The sequence below is a fragment of the Lutra lutra genome, chromosome 2 (assembly GCF_902655055.1).
Source record: "Lutra lutra chromosome 2, mLutLut1.2, whole genome shotgun sequence".
Taxonomy (NCBI): Eukaryota; Metazoa; Chordata; class Mammalia; order Carnivora; family Mustelidae; genus Lutra; species Lutra lutra.
The window spans coordinates 135,241,245-135,265,023 of record NC_062279.1 but is presented as its reverse complement, the minus strand read 5'-3'; the positions used below and the strand labels follow the sequence as shown (position 1 = coordinate 135,265,023).

At 38.5% G+C, this 23,779-nt stretch overlaps 1 protein-coding gene across 2 annotated transcripts; it reads left to right on the top strand.

The window, feature by feature from the left end:
* The first annotated feature begins 7,044 nt into the window (after window positions 1-7,044).
* On the top strand, window positions 7,045-21,852 carry PCDH18 (protocadherin 18). Of its 2 annotated transcripts, none has more exons than XM_047718449.1 (4): window positions 7,045-10,079; window positions 10,914-10,999; window positions 11,089-11,252; window positions 19,906-21,852. In XM_047718449.1, exons 1-4 carry the CDS (start codon window positions 7,593-7,595, stop codon window positions 20,571-20,573), a joined length of 3,405 nt encoding a protein of 1,134 aa, XP_047574405.1. In that variant the 5' UTR covers window positions 7,045-7,592; the 3' UTR covers window positions 20,574-21,852. The 2 variants fall into 2 exon arrangements, with proteins under 2 accessions (XP_047574405.1, XP_047574404.1); XM_047718448.1 differs by having other exon boundaries at window positions 10,911-10,999.
* The last annotated feature ends 1,927 nt before the right edge of the window (window positions 21,853-23,779 follow it).

The window sequence follows — 23,779 nt, the reverse complement described above, 5'->3', positions numbered from 1 at the left end:
AAGTATTTTCAAAGAAGGCCTTACAGCTCTCCTCAGCTTTATTACAACTGAAACATTTTTCTGTGGTATAATTAATATACATTCAGACGTTTATTATTTAGAAAGTTTGTGCAAACTGTTCGTTTTCGTCTTAGTTTTATGAAAGAGTAGGAAGTACACACATTTCAGAGAGCAGCCGTATAGCTAGGCAGATATGTATGTTCTCAATCTATAAGTCAAGTGTTTCTTTCATTTTGCAAAATTTTAATTATTCTTGATAGAAGTTACTATTTGAGAGAATACCTGGAAACTTTTCTGGTCCTTGTAAGATTGAGTCTCCCACAATGTGATTAACACTGCTCCTCATGCACTAGAAATCCTAGATTGTTTCTCACTGAAAGTGGCTCAGCTTGTGGATGGTAACAGGGAACTAAATAATTTCCCACAGCTGCTAAGTAAATAAATAATTGGACACCGAAGTCACACTTAACCAAGCTGAATTTACTTATAGTACATTTTTGCACATAATCGAAGCTAATATTCAATAGACATTTATTTAAGCTTAATAGACAATATTAAAGCCTCCTTTCAAAAAGTTTGAATCTAATCTATATATCCAAAATGACATTCATTTGATTTGCATTACTTAAACGGATGCTTAGAGTTTTAAGTCGTATTAGTTTTCCTTTTTACTTTCAGAAATTTTATCTTAAGAGTAGACACCAGACTATGGATAATGGGATGCTCCTAGTTGAAAAACAAGTTGGATATATTAGATATTTATTGGAGGTGTCCAGAAGTATTGTACATGAAATGGAAGCATTGGAAAGAAACTTTTTGTCACCCTTCAATTTCTTTTCTTTATTTTTTCCTTTTTTTTTAAAGATTTTATTTATTTATTTGACAGACAGAGATCACAAGTAGGCAGAGAGGCAGGCAGAGAGAGAGGAGGAAGCAGGCTCCCCTGCTGAGCAGAGAGCCCCATGTGGGGCTCGATCCCAGGACCCTGGGATCATGACCTGAGCCAAAGGCAGAGGCTTTAACCCACTGAGCCACCCAGGCGCCCCTCTTTTCTTAATCCTGAACTAGAAATATTTAAGGATAAATAAACGGTGTACCAAGACTTGCTTTCCCACACCACAGAAGGGTGAAGGAATACTGGCATGAAGATAACATAAGGTAAACTTGTCATTTATATATACTTGCTGGATGCAAAAACACACAACCATATGTATATGCCTAGGCATATACATATACACATGTACATGTATGTAATGACACTGGAAATACTTTTACCTTCAGGAATAACTCTTCAAAAAGAAATAAGAATAATTCTCTTCTTCTGAGTATATTTCCCTCTCTAACACAAATTATCTTGCCTAAATGGTTGAGGACAGGGTATTAAGTGATATAAAACACTGGATGCAGAGGAGAGCTTAATTTTCCTTCTCTATGAATTTAGCCAGATAAATAGATTTTCTTATATCACTTCCACTTATATTTTTTAATAAATGGTATTTAAACCTGGCCTTTTCTGTGGTAATCTTCACCATATGCCAATTGCTTAAACTCCCTCGAGCAGCAAAATCTTACAGCACATAAGATGGGAGTACTGTCTTGTGTTTCAGGACTTCTAACATTTCGGACAATAAATTGCTCTTGTAACAATGTGTCTCAAACTTTAATGTGCATAGGAATCAGCAGAGGATCTTATTAATATGCAGAATCTATTTGAGTAGGTCTGGGGTGCAGCCTGAGATTCCGCATTTTTAATAAACTTTGGGATAGCGCCCATGCTGCTGCTCTATACTACCCTGTTGGCAATGCTTTAAACTAAGAACTGAGAATCAGCTCACTTAAGGGCTTAACCCACCTCCCTGCAAAGTCCCTCCCATCAGCAGCAGATTTTGGAACACAATTTATAAGCTTAGTTTTCTGCCTCAGGATTCTGCCCTGTGGAAAAGGAATTTAAGAGACTATAACAGCTCACACGATTAATATTAAAATCAACCTGCTGCCATCTCCTTTAACTTTCTGATCTGGTCTCATATTTTGACTTGGCTCCCAGTATATGCCCATTTCAGAACACTGGATCTTGGGTGCCTGTCTTATTCTCTCATTTTAGTCCCTAATTCTACAACCTGTCTGCCTGAGAAGGACAAGCAGTAGCTCACCTATATGGCTCACATCCAGACTTAGTTGATGACCTGTTGTCAGACCCTAAGTCACTGGCTGGAACTTGGTGTCCTACCTTTGGCAGGACAGCCCAAGTACTGATTGCATACTCAGACAAAATAGACCTAGCACCTGTCACTGCATTTCATGGGCTCCAACTCTTCCTGGCCCTCTGCTGATGGCTTGCTCTTGGTGCTTGCAGAGCTATGCCTCCAGGTGTGTGACCCTCCTGTAGGCATTTAATCCATTTAGTTTTGATCAGAATTCCACAGAGTCCATTTCAATTCTACAAGTCTAATGTTAGTATAGGGCCCATTCTCATTTCCTAACCCTTGATCTTATGTTGATAACTTTGTTCCAATAAAGAGGTTATATTGTTCAGTGATTTTTTATTAGTATACTAGTGAATAGATTAGGATGGAATACAAGGAAACCAACATAAAGAGGTGTAATATGATTGATAGAAGATCTAATGGTGCTTTCTAAATGAAAATCTTGTTTGATAAGTTTTATCTTTCCTTGTCATTGCCAAGATACCATATCAAATTATATTCTTTTGCCTTCCCAGTACAGTATGATGTGATTTAAAACAAACAGACAAACAAAAACCTGTTCATTTCAAACTATTTGAGGATAGGCAAATACTAGATGCATCCTACCAAATAAAAGAGATAATTAAGCACCTGATAGACTTCAACTGTATTATTGGATATGTTTCTATAGTCAGAATCCGGAGATACACTTCAGTGTATTTGCTGAATCTTTCAAAATTTTCTTCAATGAGCCAGCAAGTTTTCAAAAACATCATAGATCAGTACTATTAGTTTTGTTGATTATGTTTCAAAGGTGACATTCATACATCAAAAATGGAGAGAGCTTCATCTTTCCAGCATAAAATTATATAAGCATCTAAACCAAAAGTTTGAAAAGCAACAAGGACTGTGAATATAATCCACTTTTCTTTTTCTCTGCAGTGCATGTTAGGAAGAAAACAGACTCATATAGTCTACGAAAAAGAAACTAACCTTGGTTGTATATTTACTCTTGGCCAGCCTCTGTGGGAAGCTCCAATCATTTAATTCTTACAAGAATTCTTTATGGCATGTTATTATTATTCATGGAGGTTTAGACAGACTAAAGAAAGCTAAATAATTTGTTCAGGATTATACAGCTACCAAATGGTGGTACCTGCATTCACACATATATTGGGCTCATATAAAAGTAAAATTCTTTATCCTAAACAGTTCCAAAGTACTGGGATTCCTTAACTCTACCAGCTTATGTCTGATAAAACTTTTGATCTTATCTAATTTCCCAAGATATGTAGTAGAGTAATTATTTAGGTTTGTTCAGGAGAGGACCGGTATCAGACAGGACTGGGAATTCCTACTACAAAGCATTTCCAAGCAAATGCTATGAGTAAAGATTGTAATGTTATCTCAATCTACAAGGAGATTGTGAGATTCTTATTATTCTTTTGATGATGGGAAAGATATGATATGGTCAGACAGAAGTGAATTTTTATCCATCTCCCTAGTTTTTTTGCATTTCATATGCTCTAGTAACGTACAAATAACTAAGAATTTTTTTAAGAACACCACATCCGCTTATAAGATATTTTATTGACTTTAATTTTCTATTTCAGTATCAAATAGGACACTACTCACGTAATGACAAGACATTTCAGTTTTGTAGTTGAGCCTTACATTCCCATTCCTCTTCAGCAGTAAGGAAAACATTGAAGATTTAGAATTATAAGGCTTGATTTTCTTTAAAACAAAAGTAATCAAAATAAATGTCATAATAAAACTGTTATTAGAGGTGACAGGATGTATTGCAAATGTCAATGAGTATCTTTTCTCTAGTTTAGCAATTTTCAGCCAGCTTAGGCTCAAGTGGTAAAAGGAGCTTTGTAGATAAAATATACACTACAGGATGGAAAAAGCAAGATTTTCATTTAGGAGGTCAGGAGCACATTGCTCTCCTACCTAACATCACTCAGAATGCCTCAAGACGTGCAGCCATCTCTTTTTTTGTCAACAAAGGTTGTGGTACCAAAGGTGGATGGACTTTAAGGAGCATTCAATCCTCCTTCACTGGATACCTGAAAGTAATTTTAGAATGTCTAAACTTTTTCCTGACTACTTATTCATGACTTTGTAAAATTCTAGAAGACCAAAAAAGTTCGATGAAATCACCATTAGATGACAATTAACAGACATAAACCATTTCACACATAGCAAATGATATAAGAGAGAGTTTTTTGTGTGTGTGGTTGGGGGAGGGGCAGGCATTTTCTTCGCAACACTACCGAATAAGGACATTTTGAATTGCTGAAGCTAATCAAACCTGCGAAGGAAAATTTATTCTCTTCTTTGTACTTTTTGAACAAACAAGTTTGAAAAACAGAGTAGTGCACACTAAGGAGAAATCAAAAGCCCAGTACTATCAGGTAGGTACATATAATTTCTCAGGGAGGGACTGACAAGCTGAACATGAAAAGGTATTGGATAAGGATGATACCACAAGTGAAAACAAGCTATTCTCCATGAAAAATTCCAAATTATTTAAAGACTTATTCATAGAAACACACTCTTTTTTTTTTTTTTTTTGATTTTTTTTTTTATTTTTTTCAGCATAACAGTATTCATTATTTTTGCACCACACCCAGTGCTCCATGCAATCCGTGCCCTCTACAATACCCACCACCTGGTGCCCCCAACCTCCCACCCCCCACCCCTTCAAAATTCTCAGATCGTTTTTCAGAGTCCATAGTCTCTCATGGTTCACCTCCCCTTCCAATTTCCCTCAACTCCCTTCTCCTCTCCATCTCCCCTTGTCCTCCATGCTATTTAGAAACACACTCTTTAAGAGGATATATTTACAGCCTATTCTAAATATTTCAGTAAGGTAGTCTGAAGCTATTTTGACAATGATTAAGACTTTGTCAGGAATAAAAGAAAGATTTTAAAATTTGTTTTCACTTTTTAAGCGGGAGGGGAAAATGGCCTCTATGTTAAGGTAATCAAGTCCATTGCTCTTACAGATTTTGAGGGTAGACTTATCAAATCCACAAGGGAGACTCTCCTAGAACTCCTGGAATTAGATTACCTCTGAATTCTCACCCCAACTTTGAATAGTTACTAATTCCTTTCTTTGCTCTTTTGGTGTTTGCAAAGGGGTTCGCTAAAGCCTGAATTGATATAATTATTGGCTCAGATTGTTCGAGATCTAGGCCAGATGGCTATGGATTTCTAAAGTCCCAGTTGCTTGTGGTAGTTTCCCCAGTTTGCCTATAGGGTTTGGGGATCAGCAATTTGAAAGGGCTACAACCTTGTAAAACAGTATTATTCATGGGGGCAGAATGTTCATCAGCGTGACCCAGTGCTAAATACATTCATTATAGGCATTTCTATTCTGCACAATTTGCCACACAGCCCTGGTTTCTGGAGGGGGAAAAAAGACAATGGCTTATAAAATGCTTTTGAATGCCTAAAAAGAAGGAGAGTTCACGTTGAGACTCCTCTGCTTTCTTTCTCGGAAGGAACCTTCTTAGTGACTTTAGCTGAGCTCTGCTGAGAGTAAGCAAAGTGGAAAAATCAGAAAATTACCTTTTTTATATGTTTCTGGTGGGCAAAATCGAGTGTGGGAGAAAATAAATGGAAAAAAGTGACGTGAGATTATGTGAAACAGCAAATCTGCAAGTGGATGAAGACAGCTGAGGAATAATGCAAGAGGTACAAGAAAAAAAAAAAAAGCAGCAATAGAGCCATGATGATAAACTTAAAAGGAATTGCAGAGCAGAAAGAACATCATAAATAATCATATTTTCAAATAAGAATACCGTATCAATTTCTGTGACCTGGATAGAGCACAAACCTCCCACGATATTTCCTAGTATTTTGATGCACACAAAATGCAATTTTCAGCTCAGGCATTTTATTCTTTAATGTAAACAAGCTTTGGGTTCTTAAAATACATATCTGAAAAGTGCTTTCATAAATAAATACATATATTATAAAAATTTGACTTGTAAACTATTGAGTCCACATCCCCCCAGTATTCATTGTGAAGACTCACTATGTATGGATAATGCCTTTTGGTAGAAACTGGCACGCTAAAGCATGAAATATCTTTTGCTCAAGGTAAATAGGATTTTTTTGAAGTACAAGACAAAGAAATATCATAGCCAATTTCGCCGCAACTCCAAGAAAGAAACGCTATATGGTAGAACTATATTAGTAATTAGTTTTGAATCCTAAGGTGCTCCTTTAAATCTTGCTAATTAAGAGAAATCATGAGTGGAAAATAGCCCTATTCTTATCTTCAAAGAATAAAGATGAAAGAAAAACAGAAAATGAAACCTCCTTACTTGTTCTGTTCTTTCAAACAGAGCCCCAAGAAAATCTGCTTGTGCTCACAGGAGAAAGACCCAAGTATTTACAGAGGGGGAGGGGAAGGAGGCGGCCTGAGAAGCATAATTAGAAGCAAGTTTTCAAATTTTATTAAATTCCTTCACCAACAAAACGCACTTAGAGGTATTTTAAGTTAAACCAGTACTTAAAACGACTATGAAAGGCAAGATGATTACATGTTTGTGGAAGAAGAAAGGGCAATTAAGAAAACCAGAACGATTTAAAATGCCATATAAATAAAGGCGACCAGAAGTTGATTTAAAGTTTGTCTTCTGTAATTTGTCTCCCCTTTGTCGTGGCACGCTCAGAGAAAGTGAATGCAGTGGATTGAAAGGAGGAGGGGGAGGACGAAGGAGGAAGGGAGGAGCCGTGGAAGGAGCGGCTCCCATCCTCCGCCCCCAGCCCCCACCGGCCCTCCTCCCCGCTCTTCCCGCCGCGCCCCCGGCCCCCGCCTTCCTCCTAGCTGGTCTCTCTCCCTCTCCACCCGCCACTCTCGACCGCCCTCGCTTTGGGGACTCCATCAGCTTTTGATTTGGAAGGACGCTGATTGGCTGGAAGCGATTCAACACACGCCGGGCAAGAGAGCTTTGTCTGAGTTGAAGTGAAGTTGTACAGATTTTAGACTGGAGTCAGCAATCACGGGTGTTTAGTCTGCAGCCGCGCAGAGAAAGGGAGAAAGAATCGCTCGACAAGGATTCACTGCAGACTGCCGGCACCTTGCACTAGATGGATTCCGACTACACGGGGGGCGAAACGCGGAGGTGACACTCGTCGGCCTGCAGAGAGGACAGACGGCCAAACAAACGCAAGGATCGCACTCCACGCCGCTAGTAGCTGGAAGTCGTGACACGGTGTGTATAAAACAAAAGTTTGCGAGCCGTTAATTGCTGTGCTGTATTATTAAGAGACGCTTTCAACTTTCAAGTACCAAATGTAGTTTAGCTTTAAGTTGCCAAAGGAAGTTGGGGGAATTGCTTTGCCGTTTTAACTTGGTCTGTGTGAGGAATCTCCTAAAACTGACCGATGTGCCAAATGAATGCTAAAATGCACTTTAGATTTCTTTTTGCACTCCTGATGATATCTTTCAGCTACGATGTACTGGGCAAGAATCTGAAGTACAGGATTTATGAGGAACAGAGGGTTGGATCAGTAATTGCAAGACTATCAGAGGATGTGGCTGATGTTTTAGTTAAGCTACCTAATCCTTCCACTGTTCGTTTTCGAGCCATGCAAAGGGGAAATTCTCCTCTCCTTGTGGTCAATGAGGATAATGGAGAAATCAGCATAGGGGCTAAAATCGACCGTGAACAACTATGCCAGAAAAACTTGAACTGTTCCATAGAGTTTGATGTGATCACTCTACCCACGGAGCATCTGCAGCTTTTCCATATTGAAGTCGAAGTGCTGGATATTAATGACAATTCTCCCCAGTTTTCAAGATCTGTCATACCTATTGAGATATCTGAGAGTGCAGCAGTCGGGACTCGGATCCCCCTGGACAGTGCATTTGATCCAGATGTGGGGGAAAATTCCCTCCATACATACTCTCTCTCTGCCAATGATTTCTTTAATATTGAGGTCCGGACCAGGACTGATGGCGCCAAGTATGCAGAACTCATAGTGGTCAGAGAGCTGGATCGGGAGCTGAAGTCAAGCTATGAGCTTCAGCTCACTGCCTCAGACATGGGGGTGCCTCAGAGGTCTGGCTCATCCATACTAAAAATAAGCATTTCAGACTCCAATGACAACAGCCCTGCTTTTGAGCAGCAGTCTTATATAATACAACTCTTAGAAAACTCCCCTGTTGGCACTTTGCTCCTTGATCTGAATGCCACTGATCCAGATGAGGGCGCTAATGGGAAGATTGTATATTCCTTCAGCAGTCATGTGTCTCCCAAAATTATAGAGACTTTTAAAATCGATTCAGAAAGAGGACATTTGACTCTTTTCAAGCAAGTGGATTATGAAATCACCAAATCCTATGAGATTGATGTTCAGGCTCAAGATTTGGGTCCAAATTCAATCCCAGCTCATTGCAAAATTATAATTAAGGTTGTGGATGTTAATGACAATAAGCCTGAAATTAACATAAACCTCATGTCCCCCGGCAAAGAAGAAATATCTTATATCTTTGAAGGGGATCCTATTGACACGTTTGTTGCTTTGGTCAGGGTTCAGGACAAGGATTCTGGGCTGAATGGAGAAATAGTTTGTAAGCTTCACGGACATGGTCACTTTAAACTTCAGAAGACTTATGAAAACAATTATTTAATCTTGACGAATGCCACACTGGATAGAGAAAAGAGATCTGAATACAGTTTGACCGTAATCGCTGAGGACAAGGGGACACCCAGTCTTTCTACAGTAAAACATTTTACTGTTCAGATCAATGATATAAATGACAATCCACCCCACTTCCAGAGAAGTCGCTATGAATTTGCAGTCTCAGAGAATAACTCGCCAGGGGCCTATATCACCACTGTTACAGCCACAGATCCTGATCTTGGAGAAAACGGGCAAGTTACGTACACAATTTTGGAGAGTTTTATCCTGGGAAATTCCATAACTACATATGTAACCATTGACCCATCGAATGGAGCCATCTATGCCCTCAGAATCTTTGATCATGAGGAAGTGAGTCAGATCACTTTTGTGGTTGAAGCAAGAGATGGAGGAAGTCCAAAGCAACTCGCAAGCAATACCACAGTTGTGCTCACCATCATTGATGAAAATGACAATGTCCCCGTGGTTATAGGGCCTGCGCTGCGCAATAATACTGCAGAAATCTCCATACCCAAAGGGGCTGAAAGCGGCTTTCACGTCACAAGAATAAGGGCAATTGACAGAGACTCTGGTGTGAATGCTGAACTCAGTTGCTCCATCATAGCAGGTAATGAGGAGAATATCTTTTTAATGGATCCACGATCATGTGACATCCATACCAATGTGAGCATGGAATCTGTTTCCTACACAGAATGGGAGCTCTCGGTTATCATCCAGGACAAAGGCAATCCTCAGCTGCATACCAAAGTCCTTCTGAAGTGTGTGATCTTTGAATATGCAGAGTCAGTGACAAGTACAGCCATGACCTCAGTAAGCCAGGCATCTTTGGACGTCTCCATGATTATAATTATTTCCTTAGGAGCAATTTGTGCAGTGTTGTTGGTTATTATGGTGCTGTTTGCCACGAGGTGTAACAGAGAAAAGAAAGACACTAGATCCTACAACTGCAGGGTAGCAGAATCCACTTATCAGCACCACCCAAAAAGGCCATCCAGGCAGATTCACAAAGGGGACATTACCTTGGTGCCAACCATGAATGGCACTCTGCCCATCAGATCTCATCACAGGTCATCTCCATCTTCGTCTCCGACCTTGGAAAGAGGGCAGATGGGCAGCCGGCAGAGTCACCACAGTCACCAGTCCCTCAACAGTTTGGTGACAATCTCATCCAACCACGTGCCAGAGAATTTCTCATTAGAACTCACCCATGCCACTCCTGCTGTTGAGGTAAGATCATACCCTACACCAGTTCACTGATCAAGTCAGCTGTTAGTGTTCAGAAGTTGTGTATCTGTTAGTTCTTAAATGTTTCTCTTAAGAAGTAAACAATATTTGAATTAAATAGGGTACAAGTTGCATTATGTGTATGTAGTAAGTATACATACCTTAGTGGGCTGTTTTGTTTTTCTTTTTTTGCTTGCATGTATTATTTATATGCATAATATTGAAAAATAAACGTAGAGCTCTTAAATGACTATCTAATTAGAATACCCTTACTTCCCAGATTGAAATACTGGAAGCCGAAAATGAAAGGGCTTGTTTTATTCTCATAATTGTGATTCCTACTAACACTCCCCCAAAAAACAAAAGAATTTTAAAAAACCCACAAAAAAAACAAAACCGAGGCCTTCACAATGCCATCTGAATGCATATCACATTTGCTCAACTTTTAGAATTTTTCTGAGACTGTTTTAGTTGCATGTGTTTGAATGTTGTATTTTACAACATTTTCCATGTATTTTTATAACTGCTCACTTTAATCTGAACTAAAAAATAAAATAAAATAAAGGAAATCAATCTGTTATTTATCAAGGAGTTCTCTTTCCAAAAGAAAAAGTCAGTGTATGAGATCATTCAAGTCTCTCTGGGATGGAGTCATTTATGTGTGGTGGCTGCCTACGTGGTCTGCCACATTCCAGCATGTGTAAATCTTTAAAACAGAGGTAACATGTTCAATCAATTAGGATGAGATAGTGTGCAACTGTTTTTCCTTGCTTAAAGCTTGTGAGTCTTCAGGGCTTTGTTTCCAGAAATCAGTTCTGTCTCTTTGGTTTCCAGCAGGTCTCCCAGCTTCTATCAATGCTTCACCAGGGGCAATATCAGCCAAGGCCAAGTTTTCGAGGAAACAAATATTCCAGGAGCTATAGGTATGAATTATCCTCCTGCCACCTATTGAGTCCCACTAGCATGAATGCTGAAGAGTAAAAACCACACTTTCTCTGATTCATCTTTCTAGATATGCCCTCCAAGACATGGACAAATTTAGCTTGAAAGACAGTGGCCGTGGTGACAGTGAAGCAGGAGACAGTGATTACGATTTGGGGCGAGATTCACCGATAGATAGGCTGCTGGGTGAAGGATTCAGCGACCTGTTTCTTACAGATGGAAGAATTCCAGCAGGTAAGAGGGTAGTGATAGATGACAAATCCTTATTTTCAGATCTGCTACACCAATGAAGTGAAAAGTTTCTCCCATCCTTCTAATTTTCTTTGTCCTTTGCACTGAAGTGTCTGTCATTTGTACACTATCAGCAATGAACGTGACCTGGCACACTTCAGAATCATTTTCTTAGAATTCACGTGAAGCAGTTGGTAGAGACGGAGTAAGCAGGAGAGTCCAGCAGGACAAGAAGGAAGGAGTGGGGCGAGGAGGACAGAAAACCACACACTTCTTTCCTCTTTCTGCCCCAACCAGGACTGCCACAAGGCACTCTTGAGCAACTCTTTATGAAATTGCTGGGTGGTTGTTGTTATTCAAACAGCCTGTTTTGGTGCCTCGTGGTGAAACGGACTATAATTTGGAGGACACAAATTTCCTGTGATGGAAACCTACTCACAGAATCAGAGATTAAAATACACTAGAAAATGGTCCACTTCTATCACCAAAAATAGGACAAAGAATGCATCTTTGTAGGTGGTAAACACAGAATATTTTTGCCTCCCTTCATTTTCTATCTGCACTATAGTGGAAAAGGAACAGGAGTTTAAGAGGGAAATTTATAAGTATATAGCTACATGGAGGAGATCCTAGTAAGTTATGAGCCACATTTTCCTTAGAGTCCCCCCGCTCTAAGTTGTATAGTAGAAACCCTGAACCAACTGGGTAAATATCCTGACTACCTCATTGTAGCAACCCTGGTTCTAGAGACTGTAATACTGAATCAACTCTTAGGAACACATAAATGTTGCTTTGGCTACTTATGTTTGTACATTCCAGAGAATGTTGATCAAATGACTGCCATTTGATAAATGAAAGGAAGGCAGAACTATGCCCCATCTGAGTTCAATCAAACATCCGTTTTCTAAATATAGATAAGTAGGAGAGTTTAGGAAATAGTCGTGAGACCGCTTCAGAGAGCCACAGAAATGCAGGTTTTCACCACATGGAAAGTTCTATTGGTGGTGGTGGTAGTTGCCACCAGTAATAACCAGCAATGTCCCAGCACTTACATAGGCCCCATGAGGACACTGGTACCTGCATTCTGTCTCCTAACACTTCGACAGACACAGGAATTAATAGTGGGGTAGTAGTAAGAGTAGTGTTCTTGTTTTGTTTGTTTTGTTTAGGTTTGAAAACTGAAGCTTATAAATGTTAAAAAAATGTGTCCCAAATCGGGCAATTTGTACATGGTGGAGGTGGGATTTCAACCAGTCCCTGCACACATAAACACTAGCCCAGTAAGAGCAATATGAAGCAACAGTTTTTTTTTTTTTTAAATAAGTTCAGTGAGCGCCTGGGTGGCTCAGTGGGTTAAGCCGCTGCCTTCAGCTCAGGTCATGATCTCGGGGTCCTGGGATCGAGTCCCACATCGGGCTCTCTGCTCGGCAGGAAGCCTGTTTCCCTCCCTCTCTCTCTCTCTCTGCCTGCCTCTCGTCTACTTGTGATCTCTCTCTGTCAAATAAATAAATAAAATCTTTAAAAAATAAATAAATAAATAAGTTCAGTAATGTATTTGTTCTCATATTCTTAAGTCTCACTACCATCTATGAAATGATTGAATGCTGCCTATTTCATTATGATAGGACAGCACGAGACAGTGCATCTCTGGCAGGATGAATGTATGGCAAGGACTTCTAGTAGCATTGAGGGCTACAGTGTACACGAGAACCAATATTTGCACAGTAGTGTCTTTGTTTCTTTGTTTTATTCCTAGATTTCCTGTTTAAAGGAAGAAAATAAATCTCTGAAAATCTAGTGGGATATACACAGCCTCAGAAAACTTGCAATGAAATGAAAGAACCATCTGGCTAAATTTCTATGATTCAATGATACTGATGGAACTCTAGTGTTGAATATTCATCCCTAATTTTGAATAATGTCATTTCCTAAATTTCATTATTTCATAGAACAGAAAAGTAATTTAATGGTCATAACATTAGTATTATATTATAATAAGTTATTTTTTACATTGTATGAGGGCTATTCATTGAAATTTTAATTTATTGGCATAGTTAAAAGGAAAAAAACTTTCCCTATTTAGACAACCTTTCCATTTGGGGGCCTAATGGTGCCTAAAATCCTTTATAATTCTGAAATTGTGTAGTTGTAAACAGCTAACTTGTTTTAAACAAAGACAAGATTTCTCTTTCACTCTTTCAAAGCTACCAACACCAGATATGTTCATAGCAGGAGAGTTATCTAATGCATATATTAAAAAAATAAGATAAAAAAATGTAAATAAAGCCATTGAGGAAATAATGGGTAGATATAAAGTCTAGGTAATAGTAAGTTTTATTTAGTGAATAGCTTTAAACTCCTTATGAGTTATCATTTCTTTTCAAAGTTGGAGCTTTACTTTTATATTATCAGTAATAACACAACTTAATATATAAATAGCCCTTTAAAAAATTCCACATTTACATAATTATACTTAATCTAGGTGTCTAGCAGGAGAGCTATATTGCTGGTACATGGTGTTGTTTTTTTTTTTTTTTTTTTTTTTTAAAGATTTTATTTATTTGACAGAGAGAAATCACAAGTAAGCAGAGAGGCAGGCAGAGAGAGAGGAGGAAGCAGGCTCCCTGCTGAGCAGAAAGCCCGATGTGGGGCTCGAACCCAGGACCTGGGATCATGACCTGAGCCGAAGGCAGTGGCTTAACCCACTGAGCCACCCAGGCGCCCCGCATGGTGTTGTTTTATAATAGATACATTTCTTTCTTACTGGCCACTTGCGTCCATGTGGAGAAAGCATTCTGGTGGCATAGAGCACTGGGATATTTATAAATTTGATTTATAAAGTGATTTATAAAGTATTTTAAGCCTTATTCATGTCTGGCTAGTATGGAAAGAAATGAGCATATTTAGTATTTATACAGAGATAACCGTCCTTTAGTTATGACCATCATTCTGATTGTACTTCAACCATTTTCTGGTTTATTACTCATTCTGGCAGCTTCCACCAGCATGTTAGGGTTTAAAACTTGTGCTGTGTAAACTTATATTCCCAGGAAATAGCCCAAGTAGGAAAAAAAAAAAAAATGCAAGTCCACATCTGAATGCCATTAACAGAATCAGTGCAGTTTTCAAAAGCATGTATATTTTTAGGACTTAAGTGTCTTATTCCAACTATTTTTCTACACTGAACTGTGATCAAATATAGATTATGTTATGTTGCATTGCCTGCCAACAAGGTCATTTCTGGTCATCCATTCTATTAATTCCCACAGAAATATCCTGCATTCTGAGCAGAAAAATCAGCAAGCATTTTTGTCTGTTAGCTCATGTTTGTCAACATACTTTCTTCCTTACTCATTCAACTTTGAACTACAGTGCTACACATATTCCTGCAAAATTTCCATTTTCCCAATCTATCAGCTGCTCCAGAATGATTTATAAAGGCTTTTGATTTTGTTTCTTGTGATACTCCTTTATTAGGTTCATTCCACTTTTTATTCATCTGCCATCTGTGATTACTTAACTCAAACATTTCTCTTTAAATCCATATTCTGTCCATTGTCATGGCTGGTATCCCAGTTCTGGCCTTTCTTCCACGACTGGTTTACTGTACCAGCACATAAGCCGATATTCACTCTCTAGCACCGCCTGCGTTCGTTAAATATTTCTTTTATGCAGCTTGAACAACTTTTTCAGAATGTTTTAATTCACATTTTTTTGGTTCAAAATCAGTAATTGGCTTTTGTTGCCCAGCAACACCTAATAAAACTATTTCCCTTGGCATTCCAAGGCCAATAAAACCCACTCCTAGCTTATTAACTCTCCTTTCTTTCTTTCTTTCTTCCTTTCTTTCTTTCTTCCTTCCTTCCTCCTTCTTCTTTTTTTTTTTTAATCTTTTGCAATGGGCAGAACCATCTCTTCACATAATACACCAGTCCTTTGCTCATGTTGCCTTTCTGAAAAAATTAGTTTCTCTTCACCATGTCGGAGACCTCGTCAGCTCTCAAAATTTGTTTCAAGTTTGTCTTTCTTTAGCTACTGCAACCTCCACTTTCCCCCTTTTTTTCCTTTCTTGCCATGCCCTCAGCATCATACAGCCTGGCACTCTAACTGGGCATTTAGGGCATCACTTGTTACACTTGACTCAGAACTGGATCGGAAACCATTTGAGGACAGGGAGCTATCATAATGACTTTGCCTATGGCAGGCTCTGAAGACGTAACCGATTCACTACTCAATAACTAATGGCTTGATAGGAGTTAGACCCAGGGTTTTTATCTCTTCTTCTTACGTTAGGTCTGATGCATAAGATATAGTACAGTCACAAAATTGATAGTCCTATGGAGTTCTCTGCTTCCTTACCTCCCTTCCCCTTTCCAGACGAAATTTAACCACCTGGCTGCTTCCAAGAAGAGACAGAAAGATTAGCTACATGCACCCCTTGCCAATAAGTTCTAACTTACTGGATGTGGTATGAAACCTCTGTGGCACTGAATTCTGTGTATACTGAGAATGTTTTAAATAGTTGCGTCTCCAGGGAAAAGGTTGAAAATATCAATGAAACAGAAATACCCTATTCTGTGCCACTGCCCCCATCTCTATTAATTTTTCCCCAACCTTCTCTTCATTAGCTTTGCTTCATCAATTTTTTCTACTTTATGAATTTGAAAAATGGTATGTTAATTTATTATTTTATAATGAAAGTTTCACTTATTTGCTGCAGAGTTGTTAAATAGCATTCCCTGTTTTAAAAATTCCTGTAATTAAATTGCTTTTGAACAGGGACTACCATTTTAATCATCCAGGTTGTATTTTTGGTTATATGTTCATTAGATTCAGGTCTTAGAAAGTTGATCATATGCAGGATTCCTAGAAGCCTATGTAATCCCCCCCATCATTAAATATTAAAAGAAAACAAAATCAATCAAACAATCAATCAATTAAGTCCTTCCCACAGAGTTAAAGGCCAGAAAACAAATGAAAGGTGTCATCAGATCTATTTCCCTTCCTTCTAACAGGATGTGTATAAGACAAGATAGACAGATCTCCTTTCCATTTTCAGAGACCCGGGGAATCAGGGAGATTTTTTTGAGAATTGTTTCACTGCTGAGTAAACCTCATGGCTATTAAGGCATTCCAATTACTTTCAACTCCTTTTGTTTTTTGTCCACATTAAATGATGAGCGATAATTGGTGAGTTTTTCCAAGCAGTAATAATGCATGAAGTCAGTACATCTAAACATCCTTTTATTCTTTTTTTTTTTTAAGATTATTTATTTATTTATTTATTTGATAGAGATCACAAGTAGGCAAAGAAGCAGGCAGAGAGAGAGAAGGAAGCAGGCTCCCCGCTCAGCAGAGAGCCCGACTCGTGGGCTAGATCCCAGGACCCTGAGACCAGGACCTGAGCTGAAGGCAGAGGCTTTAACCCACTGAGCCACCCAAGCGCCCCAGCATGCTTTTATTCTTAAATCATCCATCATTTTTTAAACTTAGCCTTTCTTCACAGCAAAAGTACACAAGGATTCTAAGTATTTGCCCTTTGTCTTACCCCCCAGTTAGCACTCACTCTATCTCTGCATTTTCCCTACCCTCTTTCTATTTTTAGCTTTCCTGCCAATCAGACTTTTGTTCTCACCCAATATACTTGCTGTCATTTTTGCAGATTAGCCCCTTCTCTATTAAGAACTGAGGTCCAGGGACGCCTGGGTGGCTCAGTGGGTTAAGCCCCTGCCTTGGGCTCAGGTCATGATCCTGGGGTCCTGGGATGGAGCCTCACATTAGGCTCTCTGCTCCACAGGGAGCCTGCTTCCCCCACCCTCTCTGCCTGCCTCTCTGCCTACTTGTGATCTCTCTCTCTGTTGAATGGATAAATAAAATCTTTGAAAAAAAAGGAAAAAAAGAAAAAGAAGAAGAAAAGAAAAAAAAAAGGAAAAGAAAAAAGAAGAAGAAGAAATAAAAAAAAAAAGAACTGAGGTCCAGAGTTGATGAAGTATAAAACTGAGCTATCTCCACAGTTTAAGTGATGAAGGACAGTGACTTCCACCTTTTCAACGAAGTCCTGTATATGTCTTTTTTTCTTAAGAGAGGGAGGGAGAGTGGGTGCAGGTAGGTAGAGGGAGAAACACAGAGAAAGAATCTTAAACTGGGCATGGAGCCGGCCTGGGGCTCAATCTCACAACCCTGAGATTATGACCTGCTGAAATCAAGACTTGGACGCTTAACAGACTGAGTCACCCAGGTGCCTCATTTCTCTTTTTCTGGAAGGAAACATTTAAGTCTTCACTTTCCTTTTTTAGTATATAAATCTTTTTAAAGGGGTGCCTGGTGGCTCAGTGGGTTAAAGCGTCTGCCTTCGACTCGGGCCATGATTCCAGAGTTCTGGAATCGAGCCCCACATTGGGCTCTCTTCTCAGCAGGGAGCCTGCTTCCTCCTCTCCCTCTGCCTGCCTCTCTGCCTACTTGTGATCTGTATCTGTCAAATAAACAAATAAAATCTTTTTTTTTTTTTTTTAATTTGACAGAGAGAGATCACAAGTAGACAGGGAGGCAAGCAGAGAGAGAGAGGAGGAAGCAGGCTCCCTGCTGAGCAGAGAGCCCGATGCGGGACTCGATCCCAGGACCCTGAGATCATGACCTGAGCCGAAGGCAGCGGCTTAACCCACTGAGCCACCCAGGCGCCCTAAACAAATAAAATCTTTAAAAAAAAATTATTTTACTGCATAAGAACTCTTAACATGTGATCTACCCTCTTAATAAAATTTTAATTATACAGTACAGTATTGTTAACTATAGGTACAATGTAGCAGATCTCCACAACTTACTCTTCGTGCTTAACCAAAACTTGATACCCATTGATTAGCAGTCTCCCATTTCCTCAACCCCCTAGCACACACACACCTACTAGCAACCACCATTCCACTCTCGGATTCTATGAGTTTGTCCATTTTAGATACCTTATATACATAGAATCATGCAGTATTTGTCCTGACTTACTTCACCAAGTATAATGTCCTCAAGATTCATCCATGTTGTCACATAATGTAGACTTTTCCTCCTACTTTAAGACTAAATAATATTCCACTGTATGCATATACTACATTTATTCTATCCATTCATTTGTTGGTGGTCATTCACATTGTTTTCCCATCTGGCTATTGTGAATAGTGCAGCAGTGAATAGGAAAAGGCTAATATCTTGTTGAGATCTTGATTTCAGTTCTTTTGGGTAAATACCCAGAAGTGGGATTGCTAGATCATATGGTAGGTACATCTTTAGTTTTTTGAGGAACTTCCATATTGTTTTCCATAGTGGCTGCACCATTTGTATTCTTAGCAACAGTGTACAAGTATTCTAATTTCTCCACATCCTTGCCAACATTTATTATTTTTTTATAACAGCCATCCTGACAATTTGAAGTGATATCTCATTGTGGTTTTGATGTGCATTTCCCTGATAATCAGAAAACATATAGTGAATGCTTATTCTATGCAGACACTTCACCTGGTAATGGGGACTATCTAGACTGCTTGCATCCCTTGATAAAAGATTTGACATTGTTCAAGAGTCATCCTTTTTCACAATAATTTGGGAAGAAGAGAAATCTTTCTGAAGTGGTCAGATTTAGAGAATTAGCTCTGAATAGATAGGTATGGTTGTTTCCAATCCAGTTGTCATTCAAATGTAAGATAACTACTTTGTATTTTCTGCATTCTGTCTCTGGCTCTAAAATAAAATCATGATACTGAAGAGACCTAATTTTCAGAGAAAGAGATAGATGGTTTGTGAAGTATATTTTACATTTTTGCATTTCTTCATTGTTGTGTAATTTAGTTATATTTGGCAAATTTAGAAATTTTTCTCCTCTTTATTTTCTGCTTCTCTAATATCACCTATTATTTTCTGTGAGTGTGGCTACTCACATTCCAATAGGGCATTATAACAACTGGAAGAGATAACCAATGGATTTTTTTTGTACTGTTCAGCTTTTAATGACTTTTCCATCTATTTGAATTTCAAACCTCTAAAAGAAGTCTTTGTAACAGACTAACTAGCGATGCCTGGTAGTTGAGGATAATTTGCACTGTTATTTTAAGTAAGAAATCAATAAATAATCCAGAATACGTTGGAGAGAGTTAATAAGGATAATGACCTGATAGTTTATTATATTCCCAATACCTCCATTAAAAGTAAAGTTGGTCAGATAGACCTCAATATCTAGAAAGCTACTCATAGGTATTACTCAAAAATTATCTGGTGGCATTCTAAAATTATGGATTTCACTTTACAGCCCTGGGTTTTCAAGAATTTATGTTCAAACATTCCATCACCCATACCTTTGCTCCTTTTCAGTCATCCTCATGTATAAGTTATAAATCCATTTTCTCATTACGTGAGTAGCAGAAATAATATCCCTGAGAAGTGTGTGAGTCATAACCCTCCTTTCCTTATTTGATAAACAGAAAAAAAAAAAGTCCATAAAAATGATACTTAAATCCGTAAGTGTAATCCATTTAGCGTATAAAATAACAGGTGAGTATCGTGTTCGCCGTTTAAAACTGTCTCGTTTTACTTTTTAAAAAATGAAATTACCTTCTTTTCTATCATTTGGAGTTACGCTAAGTATGATCATGAATCCCTGTTGTTTTCCTCGGTGTAGCTATGCGGCTTTGCACGGAGGAGTGCAGGGTCCTAGGACACTCCGACCAGTGCTGGATGCCACCGCTGCCCTCGCCGTCCTCCGACTATCGGAGTAACATGTTCATTCCGGGGGAGGAGTTCCCAGCACAACCGCAGCAGCAGCATCCGCATCAGAGTCTTGAGGAGGACACCCAGCCCGTGGATTCTGGGGAGAAGAAGAAGAGTTTCTCCACCTTTGGGAAGGACTCCCCGAACGACGAGGACTCCGGGGATACCAGCACATCCTCTCTGCTCTCGGAAATGAGCAGCGTGTTCCAACGCCTCTTGCCCCCTTCCCTGGACACCTATGCTGAGTGCAGCGAGGTGGATCGGTCCAACTCTCTGGAGCGCCGCAAGGGGGCGTTGCCCGCCAAGACTGCGGGTTACCCGCAAGGCGTGGCCGCCTGGGCGGCCAGTACGCATTTTCAAAACCCCACCAACAGCTGTGGTCCCCCTCTTGGAACTCACTCCAGTGTGCAGCCTTCCTCGAAATGGCTGCCGGCCATGGAGGAGATCCCCGAAAACTATGAAGAAGATGATTTTGACAATGTGCTCAACCACCTCAACGACGGGAAACACGAACTCATGGATGCCAGTGAGCTAGTGGCTGAGATTAACAAACTGCTTCAAGATGTCCGCCAGAGCTAGGAGACTTTAGCGAAGCGTTTTGTTTTCCATATGTGTGGAAATAGGGGACAGAGAAGACCCTGAAAGAACTGGCGTTGCCGAATAGTTGCATTTATCATAAATGTGTCTGTGTATATTGAATATTAAATACTGTATTTTCGTATGTACACAATGCAAGTGTGATTATTTTAATCTGTATTTTAAAAATACATTTGTACCTTATATTTATGTGTAATTTAACAGACAAATTTTATTTTTTTACTCCCATGACAAACATGTCTTTCCTAATCATGTAGAAACTAGCCACTGTTCAAATAGGATGTATAGTCAACCACAAAGTATAAAGGCACTGTGTAGATTAGTTACGTTGGGGAAGAAATTGCTGTGCTGTAGGAACAACCCCACTAAAGCATTATATGATTCTTAGTTTCATTAAGTGATCCAGTTTCTTTTTACAGTACTTAAAAAATAAAATTATGCATCAATAAAAATGTTAAACTATTTTATTATTATCATTATTTTCGCTGCTCTCTTCTAGTTCTGATAGTTCAATTACAGCAGAATTGAAACATGAGGTGAAATTTCATTTTAGGACTGGGAAGTGTCTTTCACAGACAATGATGAAAATAGGGCTAGAGTCAATGCTTCCCAACCCCCAGGGCCCTACTATTCTGGGGCATCACACTGGCCTGTTCTTGAGAATATTTCTCCTGAAGTATTATTGTCTACTTGTAATCAAGGTAAATGATGCATTTCATTCTGTCCTTGTAACAGTAGACATGCTCCAAGGAAATGAAATCTGTCCTATAAATGGGTTAACAGTATGTATTCTAACAGCGAAAAATATTAGTGGACGAAGACGGTTATGTCAGTGTCCCTCCTAAGGTAGTAAATGTAAGTGATTTATTCTGAAACTGTTCTATTTGAATCTTCTCTCCTTCACAAAACTTGAACATTTTTATCTTTTGCAATGTTTTTGTTATAACTATTCACTTTTAGCTTTTGTCTCCAATGCATGATCTCATGTTTTTGCTTTTATTTTTAGTATAAGAATGTTTTTTAAAATGATGATTTTTGTTACTGCAGTTCTGTTGTATTTGTTGTGTGACAAACAACAAATTCTTTAATTATTGTGCTGTTATCTCTCTGTGTGGAATGCTTTGGTAAAGGAGATCATTATTATGACTGTCCTCATTTATGACCAAGCTTCTATTAATGTTATTTCTATGAATACACTATCTTGATTGTACTCTCCAAAAAATTTTGCTGTCAATGAAAATAAAAGAAAAATTAAAGTAAAGCTAAAGAACTGTCCATAAATCAGAGTCCTGGTCTACATATAAGTTCAAAAGCTTTGCATGAAGCATATCTTTCATGAGAGAATAATTCAATGTTGAATTTTGAGTGATACAGAGGAAGCTGTCAGCTGGCTTGGCCAACAAGAAAAACACAATGGAAAAGGAATGAATTTGAGACCTGTAATGGGAATGAAAGAAGTTTATGGTATTCCCAGTAGACTGAAGAATTTAAATGCATTTGAAGTATAAAGAAAAAAAAGAATAATCAAATAGTAACTACTTGAACATTTTTCAAATTAAAAAAAAAAAAATCTCAGAACATTTTGTATTAAGTTAGGTCAAAAAAAGATGCCTTACAATGTTTCCAAGAGGTGAAAATATCATCCTCCTTGGTTTACTAGCAGGGAATTGAAATATGAAGAAAGTTAAATAGCCTAAAAAAGGCTGAACTCAGATATTTTAAATCTCAAATGAGCACCACATCAAATAGATGTTTTATGTTTTCTGAAAGGCACATTTATTTTCCTTTATAGGAGGGATTTCAGTTACAGGGGAAATTTCCATTTATTTTTCAGTATATTACACACACAAATGCTAACCACATTTAAAAACATTTTTTTTCAAATTCACTTCCTTTTAGTACATATTATTAAAAATTTTTCATGGCTTTGCTGTTCTTAATTTAAAGCACCACTAGAAATTAGGAAGCAGAACTGGAAATCAACATTTAAATAATGCAAAGTACATAAAATGCAATACTATATTAAATACAAAACTTTTGAGCATTGTCTGTATAGTAAATTTTCTGTGTTTCAGACTCCTTGCCACTCCAGCCTTCTCCACTTACTATGGCTTTCCAGATGGAAAGGTAAAGGGAATATTAGTGCAAGATTTTCACTTTTCGCTCCTGTTCCTTTCACAGATACTATAATCTCAGTGAAAGCTCAACTCTCTGGTGCTATCATAGCAATTTAACCTTTCATCAAGTTTACATTTTCTCTTCTTTGATACCATGCCCCTCTTCAGACTGAAACAACTGAAAAGCACTTAAACTAAGGAGGTTCTTTTTGATTTCTTAATCCCTTTGTCCCCATTCAGTTCCTTTAAATGTTCTTCAATGATCAACAGAGAGACAAAGGCAGGAGCAGAGGGTAGGGCGGAGGGAGAGGGACAAGCGGACTCCCCGCTGGGCAGGGAGCCTGCCGCCTGACTTGGGGCTTGATCCCAAGACCCCAACCAAGATCACGACCTGAGCCAAAGTCAAAGGCTTAACTGATTGAGCCACCCAGGCACCCCAGTGATAATCTTCTATTAATTAATAGGATCATCTCCCAAAAATGTAATTCAATACTGAATCTGTTGCTTAATAAATTTTCTTTTAAATGTTTATTATATAGGATGATTAGAAATGGCTTTATTCAAATCTTATAAGTTATTAACATTGTTATTCATTTATCGTTTCTTTCTTTCTTAGTATTTAGCAGATGAGACTTATGACTTTATTAATTATTTAAATTCTTTCTCCTTCTGTCATACATCTATCAAATTTACCACTTACCAATAGATAACTATTCAGGCAAAAAATGGTTAAGGTACTCTTACTGGAGTTACTGAAGAAGTGTCATTTGTGAAAGAATTTTAGAATCCTTGTTGCATTGCTTTGATACCAGCTAATGTCAGAAAATATTCAAAACTGAGTTTGAATTATTAACACATTAAAATTCAAACATGGTGGATGAAAAAGGTATTGCCTGACATAACAACTCTCAGTCCTCCATGAAATCACAGAACTGGACCCACACAGTTCAGGTAATTTGCCAAACTATTAAAAAGGTTTTGATGTTCCTGTTTTAACTGAATATATACAGTGAATGTATCATCACAGTATCAAAAATTGGGAATGCACTGAACTCTGAAAGGCAATAAGCA